General features: G+C 41.7%; 1 protein-coding gene across 19 annotated transcripts in view; it reads right to left on the reverse strand.

The window, feature by feature from the left end:
• The window catches only part of LOC146979359 (LIM and calponin homology domains-containing protein 1-like), a 98,686-nt gene that overhangs the window by 46,534 nt on the left and 38,442 nt on the right, over nucleotides 1-13,710 (reverse strand). For 14 of the 19 annotated variants that reach the window (XM_085789193.1, XM_085789191.1, XM_085789186.1 and 11 more), the window contains exons 2-4: nucleotides 13,236-13,306; nucleotides 10,580-10,649; nucleotides 2,656-2,762 (exon numbers count right to left, since the gene is read on the reverse strand). In XM_085789193.1, coding sequence (XP_085645319.1) covers nucleotides 2,656-2,762; nucleotides 10,580-10,649; nucleotides 13,236-13,306 — 248 coding nt within the window. Of the gene's footprint in view, nucleotides 1-2,655; nucleotides 2,767-3,765; nucleotides 4,020-10,579; nucleotides 10,650-13,235; nucleotides 13,307-13,710 lie in introns of those variants that run through there. The other 5 variants (XM_085789197.1, XM_085789195.1, XM_085789196.1 and 2 more) reach the window with 2 other exon arrangements.

Below are 13,710 nucleotides of genomic sequence, written 5' to 3' on the forward strand. Positions count from 1 at the left end.
TATTGGACAATTATTCTCTTCCAGCGTGACGATAAATTTGAGATTTAATTGTCTGCTTGACATTAAAAGACAACAATATGTCATTCTTTTTTTAAAATTGTGGTTATTTATTAGTGATGGCTGCTGGTGAACGTCACTTAACAAGAGCTTAGCAAGAGGTTGTAATACAGTGCTACGTCTTCAGAGCAGATCAGAAGCTGCAGTCAGTTGCTACCGGAAAGTGACAGGATGGGACGGGATTAGCTGTCGGCACGCTAACTTCATTAGAGTAAGAGAAGTGATAAAGATAAAGAGAAGTGATAAAGATAAAGAGTTAACAGAGAAGCAGCTGCTGGAGACTGAAGGAATAAAGTTGAATGCTGAACTCGCAATGCTTTGCAAAAAGACGGCAGCTAATGCTAACATTAGCATGCAAAAGTTTGGGCACCCCTGGTCAAAATGTCTGTTAATGTGAAGAGATCAGCAAGTGGAAGATTAAATAATCTCCAAAAGGCATAAAGTTACAGATGACACATTCCCTTTACTTTTTAAACAATATATACATGTATATTTTTTAATTTCATCTTTTAGGCTATATTGTGAGTGACAGAAGTGACAGAAAAGGATAGTAAGTAGCTTGTCTGATACTTTGCCATCACCGTTATCTGAGAGCTAAAGTCTCCTGGGTTTCACATTCTTTTTCAGGCTGCTGCTTTGTTTCCCTTTCTCACCTTAAAAACAAAAATAAAACACTGATATTGCTTAAAATATTGTAAAAGGGTGTTTCATGTTTAACTTTATGCCTTTTGGAGATCAGCTGATCTTCACTGTTCACATTAACATACATTTTGACCAGTGGTGCCCAAACCTTTGCATGCTACTGTATGAGGTAATAGCAAAAATTGCAGTAGCTCCTTTAAAAGTTAAATGTAAAAATAAGTGCATCGGCCGTGCCTTGTGCTAGAGCAGGCGGAGTTCCTAAAATGCACTGTGTGTGTTTCCTGGTTTACTTAAAACAAAGCTGCATTGCTATGATAACTTTAAACTAACTGAGTGGCCGAGCCGCGCAGCATTCCCATTGTTTTATTGTGTTATTAGCCTAATTATGCATGGATCCTTCCTTTACTGCTGCTTGTACTGTACGTCTTCCACCATGCAGTTATATAAATAAGGATATAAATACCCAGGTTTTTCTGAATGACAAGATAAACCATCCCCCCCTTTTTTTTGCAGAAGCAGAACATACTGTACAGTACAGCGTGTGTTCCTTCATAGAAAATGATAATTATTGAAGACATGTATGTAAACAAGGCACCGGTCTATAATGGAACGGGACACGTGGCCATGTTTAAACTGGCGGCCAATCAATGCAGCTGAATGTTTACTGTAAACTTACACAGGCATGCTCAGAAACAAAAGGCAATGTAAACAACACACACACACACACACACACACACACACACACACACGTCCTGACAGAACAGGTCAAGCAGCTCCTCCTGACACACACTAACATTAGCACCGTTCCCTCCGTCTCCAGCAGCTCCTCCCTCCTCCCCCTCACCCCTTCTGTGAATGACACCTTGTTGATGCACAGTGAACGTGACACACACACACACAGTGCATGCATGTACCGTATATAAAAAAAACCCTACATGCACTCGTCTTTGTTACCAAGCAACACAGTAGGAGCCATGGTTCAGTGAGTGATGTAAAGGCTCTTGTTGTGTTTGGACAGAGACGGGTTGTGTCTAACAGTCGGGCCATTGTTGCTTTACTCACACGGACTCGTACAAACTTCCATCGACTCTCATTTACTTGTTTGTGTTGGCAGTGAACTGGTTGATTGTCTGATACAGAGGAGGAGGATGGCACACAAAGACAAACACACAGCCAGCGTGACGGACGGACAATCTATTAACACACAACTGAAGTGTTCATCATCATCAATACTCAGCCCGTCCACTTCATGAGACATGCAAGAACAATGGCACTTTTCTCCCTGGAGCTCTATTATGTTTTCTTAACTATTATGACAAAGACATTGTGGAGATTACTTCTCTCTTCATAGGCCACATATTCGACCAATAATAACAGAAACTCTCAAAGCTTCACATCATTTCACTTTGGGAAGAACAGCACCCTCTTTCTGCTCTGTGCAGTAAAAGCACAAAGACACTTAACTTTAATTTAGTAACATAAAAGTCTAAATTTGATTAAAAAGTGATTTTTAAGAGAGGCCTGGCTCAGGTCTGCATTAAAAAACTATTGTGGCAGTAAAAAAGAAAATACAAGCAGCAAAAATGAAACAGAAATAGAGTCAAAAAGAGATTTAAAAAAAAAAGTCCAGAGAAATGACATACGTATAAGGTTCATCCATTCCCCAAAAGAACTAAACTAAAGATCTTAACACATGATTTGATATCAGATCGTCATAAATCAACTCAGACAATGTGAGGTCCCTCTGTACAATCCAGCAGCCTGTAAAGGCATCAAACTAATCGATTTTTGATCATGTCAGTAACTGTTAAGTTATCATAACGAAACACATAGAAATAATAAGAAAGACATTCCTATAAATAACTTATTTCTCAGTTTCATGGTGGATGAAACTGAGACCCACACACAGTTCACACTCCTGTTGAGCAGTAAGGTAACGCTGAAGCGGAGTCTTACTTGGCGGTGGGTCGTGTCAGCGTGTCCTGCAGGTCTCCGGGGTCAAACAGCTGGGAGCCTTTCAGTCCCAACTCCTCACAGCCACGGAGAAACACACTGAGGTTGTCCTGCACAACACAAACACACACAAAACACACAGTTTCAATACTGTTTGCACACATTACAAGGTAAAGTGAGTTGAGAATGAAGCAGTGAATGGACTTGACCTCAGATACACTCATTCACTGATTCACTAAATATGATTACTGTGGAAAACGTCTGGAAACATCTGGCTTGATCTCATGTCACACACTGTTAAACCAAACATGGACACACACAGCGCTGAAGGATGATCCGTCTACTCAAATAACTACTCACAATAAGATTTAAATAAATGAATTATTTAGCATAAATCTCATGGTAACAACCTTCAAACCAAGTATAAACCCTTAAAGGGTTAGTTCAACATTTTGGCAAATTGGCCCATTGCCATAATCCCTATTTTATATCTGTATTTATTTCTAAAACAACTCTGTCTGGTAACGTTACGTTATTATCTCATAGCTTTGTGAATGTGCAGGTCACAACTTGTCCACCAGAGTGTTTTGGAGTTGTTGGATTGCGTATTTGATGAGTTTGATGAGGGAAACTCCCATGAGCCTCCATAGCGTAGCTCTGAGCAGCTCATGGCTCTGCTCCACCGTTCTAAAAATAGCTTGCACTGACAGTCAAAGGTAACGAACCTAATGCTATGACTATAGCGATTATGGCAATGGGCCATTTTGCCAAAATGTTGAACTAACCCTTTAAATAACTATGTACCAACCCATGGACTGTATCTCTGCAAAGCCACAAGTACAAGACCACACACATACAGAGATAATTACACTGAAGGTCAAGTTTCTCCTCAGTTACTGCACATCTACCTGACACACACACACCACACACACTAAACGGTGTTTCCAAGGTCTCCCTGTCAGACAAACTCACAGAAATGAAGTAATGAGACATACGGAGAACGCATATGATTCATTTTACTACTGTGAACAGGGTCAGTTTTCTCTCTCTCATGCATACACACATGCAAAAACACACACACGCAGTCTTTGCACAACATGAAAATCAGGATACCTGCTGCTGCTCCCACGGAAACGTGACACCACCAGGTTTCGTGTCCGGTTTACAAACGTCTCCTCCTCCACCTCTCAGATTACCGGTACTCCAACAACTTTCCCTCTTCACCTTCTTCTTCTTCTCCTTCGAGTGTTTCTTACAATCTTTCCTCCTCATTCACCTGCTTTTCCCTCATTTCCTTCTTCTTCTTCCTCCTTCTTTCTCTCAGTCTCTCCCCATCCTTTCAGCCTGTCTCCCTCTCTCACATCTCTGCTCTCTGACAAACTCTTTGTTGGATGCAACCTGAGCTCAGCTCCCCTCTCTTGTTCCCAGGTTCTCTCTCTCTCTCTTTCTCTCTGTTTCTAAGTCTCTCTATCAGTCTGAGGGCCACAGCCATAGCCCTTCCCTCCCTCTCTCTCTCTCTCTGGGTGTCACCATTTCCTCTCCACCCTGATTGTCCCAAGCACACACACATACTCTCTCTCTCACACAAACCAAAACACAAACACAGTGTGCCGATATCACAACCTGCACATATTTGGGCAAAGTGCCACTAGAAGTATAATATACATCATCTTGAGTGCATAAACACATACAGTTACTGTGAAGGAGACTTGTTTTGTACACAGTATCTGGTGTAAGAACACATGCGTGTCCACAAACACAAACACACTTTGGAGACACTTGTTCTCACGATCCTTTTGCCATTTGTTGCAAAACAAAACACCTCCTCCTCCAAAACCCCACGCTGCTGCAGCAGCTTCCTGTGTTTTTTGGGACAGCACCATCGCTGCAGTCTGCACTCCTGGTGAGGCAACCCCACCCACCCATGCACAGATACACACACACAGACACACACACACACACACACACAGGGCCAAGTCTTTGTCAGAGGGCACAGTAATCGCCTCTTGTGACAGTTTCACTCCAGGGAGGACACACCTACCATGGGATTAACTTGGTCTCACACTCTCTCTCTTTCTCTCTCTCATTGCACTAATCAAGGTCAAATTTGACTTTAAAATGAAATAAAAAACAGGACTTTCTGTCCATTTGCATCCAATTATTATTATCACCATGTGCAGCCTCTGTTAAACTACATTTTTCCCAACATTAAAAAGATGAGTTATGACTTTGCTGGAACACAGAGTGACTCCCTCTGGGTGTGGACGGCCTTGCAGGAGGGACTCCCACTTTTTGAGTCCAGAATCCAACTAAACGGATCCAAATATGACCCAAATATTCCCACCGGATGATGTTACTGGTAAAGAGAAACAACAGCAAGTGCATCAGCAAACCACCTGATATTCATTTATTTCCAGATCAAACCTCATGTTCGAGTCTCAAAAACGTTTTTCTCACACTGTGTTGAAACTTTGCAGATCTGGTCCCGGAGGAATCTGCCTCCGCTGACAGCCCTCGGCTCTTATAAAGACACAAAATACGATTTTAGAAAGAGTCTGATCTGGTATTCACTTCAGCACTTAATACCATTTTGTCTCTAATTGTATAAATGTTCAGGTTTTTGGATTATAAACAGCAAATCGCTAAATATGACTGATTCAATTAGCAATAATTTAATTCTAACAAAAACAAAGGCTGCAGTCAGAGCGAGAAAGCAAGAGGGAACACAAAAATGCATCTTTAAAAATAGATACCGTCTCTTTTGAGGCACACAAAAAAAAATCCAAGACACATAATGAAGAGTCGTGCATCCCAACCTGACGTCCTGCAGAGGTTTTGTTTAACAGAAAAGGTTAAAGGAGCCAAATGAAAAGTTTCTTCAATAATCACCGAGCAGCTCAAACGTCAACCTCAGCAGCTAAACAGCTAAACAAGTCTGTCCTCCATGTTTCTCCATCCTCCATCAGCCGCTGTTATTAAGAAGCTAGAACAACAAACACAGAAACAAACCTCAACAAACGATTAAACAGGCCCATTTCATTTCTCATTTTATATAATGGCCGTCTGGAGTGTGTGTGTGCGCGTGTGTAACTTTATGTTGAATTTGCAGGTCACTGCCACAGGAAACTGGGCGTCTACCACCGAGACATGACTGACAGCTCAATGTGTTTGTAGAAGGATTAAGAGGTAAGAGGTGGACGCCGACACAAAGGCCGTCGTCCGCTCTTAAAAAAATAATAAAAAGAGAGAAAAAAGTATAGTCATAACAAATTTGGTCAAAAGTCTTCCCCCAGTGTGGAAATACAAACACTGTGGTAAAAATCAACAAGTGAGAAAACTAAGCAATAAATTAGGGCAAAAATGTGACCAAGGGACAAAGAGCCAAATAAATAACGTTTACAACCAGATCCAAACACGCTCCATAGTAAACAGGCTCCATGGTAACGAACAGCGAAATTACTGAGAACCACATATTCCAGGATCTAATGTGCATATAATGCTGATTATTATCGTGTTTATGTTTTGTATATTCATGTGTGTGTGTCTGGTATGATGTAGAAAAAAAAAAGAAAGAAAAAAGAGCGGGGGTTCCTCTAAACACAAGCCTCGCTGTAATCAGTGTCTGACTCCAAGTACGATTAGACCACCGTGGTTTCTCAGGGAAGAGGAGCCGCGCTCGCCGCTCACGCCCTGATCCTGGATCTTGACAGACTCCAGAAGAAAAGCTGGTCAGGATAAAGGAACAAGCCACTGGGATGTCACCAGCAAGATGTTATGCCCACTTGTTTCTTTCTTTCTTTCCATTCCTGGCCAAGGATTACACCCAGAAGAAAGGGAACGAGGCCTCGAATGTCCTGCTCTAAACATACAGCAGTTCACATGAGGAATCATCTGAGGCTGCATTCAGCTCATATTTTTACACTTTTCTGGTTTATATTAGGGATGGACCGATTGTGAAATTCTGGGCTGATACCGATGTTTAAAAATAACAATCCGGTCGATGGCCGATGTTGGTACCGATGTTTTTCTCTGTTGTTTATCGCTCTTCTGTGTAAAGGAAACCAAGAAATCTTCATTACTCACAAAACAATGTTATTTTCGCTCACTTAACTTTCAAAAATTGAACGTGCATGTGACCTCCGTCATCTCGGCATGAGTCACGTCCCCCGAAAAAAGATAAAGAGAAACAAGCTTCTCCACCGAGTCAGCACAATATGCCACTGAACAGATAAATATCGGCCACCACCATCAGTATTTATCGTTGGCCGATGGCGGTCAAAGACGCGAATATTGGCCGATGCACTGGAGCATCCCTACAGTAGTTTATATTTAAATTGTTGATGCGTAAGAAAATGTGTTTGTGGTTTTTTTTAATACCAAAAATCATCAAGCTGTGAGCCAGTCAGAGGAGGGGAGGCCATAACCCTCTCTTCTGATTGGCTAACTGTTTTCTGAGCAATCAAATACCAATAACGTAGATGTCAGGTAAAGAAAACAGAGATTTTCAGAATAAGAGCACACATGATCTGTATTTTATTTTGTCAGTCTCGATTGGATCAGAACAGACGATGGATTTAAACTTGTCCGACCAATCAGCTGTAGTGTTTGCTTTGTTATGACATCACAAAGTCACAGAAGCCCTGACGGCTGGTTTTAAGGCTCGATTTCTGAAAACAGTGTGTGTGTCTGTGTGTGCATTTCTCTGTGGACTGAGGATTTGATACTTTTTTCACAGTTTCAATATAGAAGCTGGGCCTGCTTTATAAAAATGCCAGACTCACTTTATTCAATATGAAATTAAAAAAAAAGAGGAAAAAAAACAGCAGCCAACTCTCTCATATGAACTCTATCAGTCTGGTGATGCATGCAAAATAAAATAAACAAAATAAAGTCCTGGGCTCTGCAGTGGCCTTATGTAACAGTCTTGAGTATATTTATATTTTTCCCCCTTCATGTGCGTCACTGAGAAGTAACACAAACGCCTGTTGCCATAAACTCGATGTCTGGGAAAACAACACCTTTCTAACACATGTGAATTACTACTATTCAACGTACAGGGGTGATCACCAAATGTGTGTGTCTGTTTACACACTGTAAAAAACGTGAACATACCAACCAGTCGACCCGGAGATGGCTGGGGTTAACACAGCTCGCAACAACCGACCCGTTCAGACCGACACGACCGGCCGAGCTGCCGGAGCGCTGAGGTAGCTGCTGTAATTACAAAACAGCCCAAACTCCTCAGAGACTCATTTTCCCATTAGCCCCCAAAACAGGAAGAGGAAGGGGGAGTAGCCTGTGTTTTATTACGATGGGCCAGATAACAGCGCACCCCTTGTTTATGTGTTTCTCACCTCTCTAATCGCAGCCGGGGGGCGGAGAGATTATGAAACTCTGAAGTATAAAGGCTCAGACTGTTCAAACATGAAAACACCCAGAAGGTGAGATTTTCCTCTTTTTAAAAACTTTTTATAATTTGTTGCCCTCACACCAGTCATGTAAACATGTTGTCCTCCCTCAGTGGATGATTCATTTGCCCCTTTGGGCCAATTAGTGATGGTCATGTTATGTTTTTTTTCTTGTCATGCTTACACCCCAGGGTAATTACATCTTTTACTATAATGTCATAATTACTACAGGTATCAATCACTACAGACTACTGGTGAAACTAAAATACTGTCAATATATAACAGAAAACACATAATAATGACCAAGCAGCATCTTTCCAATTAGAATATTAATCATAAAAAGTACTATTTGTGATTCGGCTTACTGTACAGTAGGTAACAAATTGAAATTTTCTACATAGATGGACTATTATGTGTGTTCAGACATGCTGCGATTTACAGTAACAATACCCAGCTCCTGTTTGTCTTTAAGTACTTGAACTAATCACCTGTACTGTATCTCTCTATGAACACTGACCATAAGGGTCTGCTCAACGTGGAGGAGAGGAACTATGCAAGATTTTTTACCTTAATTAAACAGCTTCAGAGTAATTGTGATGGTTAAATAAATGACTTGTAACTTGTTACAGGGAGAATGGAGACTCTCTGCCTTCTACCTACTGTAGCGCCTTTTGGCCAAAACCAACTTTGCAAGATCAGTGCCGCCGACCCGTTGTCCCAGCTCTCGTCTCGGCGGCACCACGACACAAACATGCCCCATAATCTCTAATCTCTTGTTTACGACGGTTTAGACTATACAAATCGTAACGCGTATATGATAAATAACGTTTGCCGGCTTCGTTGAAAACAAATGCACCTGGCCGGGAGGAGGGTTAGCAACACAGCAGAAAAGCGACCGGACTTGCATAGTTCCCCTTTAAAGGAACTTTTAACGTGAACAAACTTAAAGACCTCGTTAGGTGTTAGATGAGATTAAAATGAATTTAACTCAAACACTATCAACTTTCTTTTTGCCTCTGTTGACACGTTGGTCCTGAACGGCCCCTTCATCCAGACGAAGGGCTCAGGTCATCATGAAAGAGCTGTACTGTACTCTACTCTACTCTACTGTACTCTACTGAAGTGTCTCAGTGTTCAGGTCTAATGAAATCCACAGGCTTTGATTCAAAGCAGGAGAAAAACCTTTTTAAGATTCCTGAATAAAATCTCAGACAATAACGTCAACTATTCAATTCAGGTTTTTTAAAGCAGCATGAAATTTAATCTGCACAAAAGGAGAAATGCTTTTTCAAGTATTTTTGCCCACTTAACTAAATTCACCTATTAAAAATAAATGTAAAGGCAGTAAATAATGTTGGGACTTATAATATGCTGCAGCAGATTTTCACATAAAGGGCATCTATCTACTGGTTTACTGTACAACTAGTGAGCTGTGAAGGCTCAGCGTTGCACACGGCTGCTGATGGACACTTTGGCCGTGGAGACTGAAACTGATCTTTCACATGCAGGTATCTGAAATCAAACCCTGATTACACACCTGGTGGCTTCAGTGGGGTCGCAGTTTTTTTCTTAGTAGCCTGTCCAGTGCATGATAAACACCTGTGTTCTCCTACTCTTATGTATTTGCGCACTGTTGCCAGCATTATAAAATTAACGTTATTTGATATGTAAGATATATTAAACCTCCCTGCACCTGCACAAACACTACCAGGTACTGTATCTTATAATGTAAACTCTGTGCAAGCCACTTAATCTGCATGTCACGTGATCACTGTATGTGTATGTGCCTCCAGTTGTTGCCTTGGGTTAAACTGTATTTTAATTGTAAACAAAACATCTTGAAATAGTCAATAACGTTCAGACTGGGTGGAGTTTCTCGTTTTAACTGATCGGCTGCAAATGCAGAAAAATGGTGAATGACGCCGGATTGATCAAAACTACAGAAAAAAAAATACAGAAAGATTAAATGTATGATGATCCAAACTATTTGCCTGTGGCCAAACCACAATGAGTCAGACAAATCAGTGTCCAACGAGGGAGGGGCCACTGGGCACTGAGATGAAGCAACTGTTTTTGGTATTTGGAAGAATCAGTTTGTTGCTGTTGTTGTTGTTGTTGTTGTTGTGCTGCGTGTCCTCTTTGGCACTCTGCTGCCATGTTGTCCTGAGATGGACAGATTGTTCATCCAATCACCTGCCAAGTATTATTCTGAAAACGCCTGCCTTTCGGTTTCCAACAAGGCTTTCTTCCCACAGATGGTTCCGTGCATCGAACCATCTGGCGCCGAATGGATTTCAAAACGCTCAAAACATAGATACAGTAATCTGATATAAGACATCACACCCCAGAGTCGTATATATGGTTGTTTATAAGGTTTACTGACCTCAGCGCTCAACTGTCTTTGGCTTTAGAGAGCTGCACAGGTATGAAAGCCCAAATCTCAAGTTACGATGAAAGAATCCTCTTATGGTTTTGCTGGGGAAAGCTGTAAATGTGATTTAAGGGGGGAGAAGACTCACCAGACCAGCGATGGGTGTTGGAAGTCTGTTAATTTTCTTCACCAGGCCAGGTTTAATGGAGCTCAGCAACCTGACAGAAGTGACACAGAGAAGACGACATCACAACATCAATTTGAATATTTTTTTAAAAGAGAAGCAGCAGCTGAGATAAAAGCCTCTTAAACTTTGCATTGCAAAGTTGATACTCGGCACAAGTAGAGTGAAATAACTGCAGGCAAAAGAGATAAAAGAGTGTGTGTGTGAGCCGAGTGTGTGTCTCTTTAGAGAACAGGAGACAGAAACATTTTTGAGGGTCCCACTGTAGCGTCTGGAAGGTCAATAACAACTACACAGATCCTGGATCAGAGAGGAGAATCACTGCTGCTGCTCCTCCAGGGAGCTGTTCACTAGTTCACTTCATATCACAGTGACATAACACATGTGAGGAGGCGTGTCCTGTCATTATTCCTCAGTGCAAACACACACGCAAACATTGAAGTTACAGTCCAGTCCTACTGTACAAACTCTAAACCGTTTGTTCATGACTTAGAGGAGAATAAAGTTCCCACGCACGCATCTCTCCATCTAAATTTTTAACGTTTATCATCAGAGACTGCAACAATTCAGGCGTGTTAAAAAGGAAAAACCCTCCCTTGGATACTCACTCTGGCGGCGTTAGAAATTAGCGGCCCCTCTGATGTCCGTGGCATTCCAGCAATGAAAACGCTGTCATTTCCCCTCTTTAGTGCACCCGTCTCCCTCTGTCTGCCTCATCTACTTCACCTCAGTTAGAGATTTCCTGCTTTATGTTTCCCAGAATAACTTTCAACAACCCCAGGAGGAGAAGGCTGCTCTCTGCTCTACACACGCTACTGTACTGTATGTGTAGGTGGACAGAGCGAGCAACAGTGAAAACAATATTTCCTCTCTTGAAAAATGAGAATAATGTAGCAGCTTCCTTTTCTTTTTTTGTGCATGTTTTCTCCTCTCCAAGTTTCTCCCTGCCTGATTGCTGAGCATCGGGACAGATGGGTTTTATTTACAACGTTTTTTTTAGCGTAAACTTGATCAGTCCAGTTGCACTTGAGATGGAAACAATCGAGACATGAAACCACTTCAGTTACAGGTTAGTTATCGGCCGACAGCTCCTCCAGATGCTCCGTGATATCCCAGAAAAACCAAAACCGAACGAGACGCTGTTAATTGGTGCTGATGTCTGTGTTCACAATAAAGACAGAGTAAACAACACTGGGCTTGTGTAACTGAACTTGGCACAGAGGAACGCAGAAGAGAGAAAGAGGCGAGCGAGTGTCCGTGTGTTGTTTTCAGTCTTGTTTCAGCACCTCGGCTCATTACGAGTGGGAGGATGAAGAGTTCAAGTGTCACAGCGGAGGACAATTCAACAGTTACGCCGCTCTCTCTGATCACTGAAGCACAACGCCGCAGCAACTCCACGCAAAGCATGAAAGGAAAACCTGCTTGACTGCCAATGTTCATCCTGTTGACTTCTAATTAACGGTGGTTAATTCCAGGTTCATTTTCACCTTTCAACTTCCTATGAACTGTCAGTGTGTAATGACACTGAAACAACACAGTGAGTCTTTAAATGGTTCACTGAATTAATAAAAGAAAAAATGAATGATGGCTCTCTAAACCTGCATAAGAATTATTCTGTTCTGGTGTTGATCTTTCTTTGTTGGCTGCTTTTAAAAGTGCTAGTTATCTATAGCTATCTATCTTTGCTACATAATCATTTATTACCTTAAAAGTGTCTGAAATCCCTTCCCCACTAACATGTGGCTGTGGAAAAAGTTCAAGTTGGCCTCCGCACCCAAATCAAATGACTCTGCAGTAGCTACAGCTCCAATTGACACTGATGTGAACACAACACCCAGGCGACCCTCCTGACCTTTGCCCTTTGTCACCTGTTGTCTGTCCAGCACGGTGCTTTCTGCTTTGACACCAGAAAACACTGCAACAGATTACTCACTGTGTACGGGGACAGAAGAGCGAGCGCAGCTTCAAAATAAGTAAAAAAAAAACAAAAACACAATCATTGATGGAGGCGACTGATCAAGAGATTGCATTATTTTACAGAAGCGCCAACCCATGAGAGGAGATGTGATGAATCAGTTTTACCAGTTTGCAAGTTCAGCATCAAACTTCATTCGTTTACTTTTCAAGAGCCGTCTCTCCGGCAAATGGTAACGTCATTTTTAACCCAGTGTTTTTCTTCCATTTCCATCACATTGTTTTATTCTAGTGAAGTTAACATGCCAACCAGCTAGCCCTAGCCTGTGTCGTAATACTGCTGAGTCACTGTAGCCTTCATGTTGCCCTCAGCTCAAAAAAGTGGCACTGACATGTTCGGTACAAGATCCAACAAAAATCACGTCTTCATAATCCTCATCATTAAAAATAAAAAAAAACCTTCAACTAAATCCAATTTCAATTACATCATCTCAATTGCCATATCTGCCAAATCTATCACAATAGGATCTGTTTGCTTTTCTGTTTAAACATGTCGTGCAGCCCAAATGGAAAACAGAATTATTTCAAGGAAGGCAGCATCATTTTCTTGAAAGAAGGAGAAAATGAGAGCAACAATGATCGTAGCTTAAAAACAGAGTGAAGACAGTCAGATGCAAAATAAAAAGAGGTGGTGAGAACAACTTACTCGCATAGCAGTATCCCATTCTCCAAACCTCCTCTGAAATCTTTGTCACCAAAACATCTTCCTGTCACAGCCTGCAGAGAGAGAAACAAAAGGAATGACTTAACAAAATATGACAGTAGGGGGAATGAAAACACAACATCAAAAGATCATTTCAAGTTCAAAGTCTCACAGTTTAGACGCACAACAGGCACTACATTCGAAACCTAAAGAAAGAATTAAAAACAACCTTTATCGACACTCCTCTCACGTCTTTTTGCCCCCTCACAGTAAATCACAGTAGCGGCGTTGGAGAACAGCACAAAGAGGCGACGGTCGTATATCAAGTCCCTCTCTGGTTAACAGTGCTAAACGCTAACCAGCTTGACATAAGCCGCAATCATCCTGACCAAATGGCTCTGGCAGGCTAATGTGTTGTGACAGGGGATTTATCGGGCAGTAGTTGTTCAGACCCTCTGAGGAGGAGAAGCTGCATGTG

The sequence above is a fragment of the Trachurus japonicus genome, chromosome 10 (genome assembly GCF_045865225.1).
Source record: "Trachurus japonicus isolate A0001 chromosome 10, Traja_1.0".
Taxonomy (NCBI): Eukaryota; Metazoa; Chordata; class Actinopteri; order Carangiformes; family Carangidae; genus Trachurus; species Trachurus japonicus.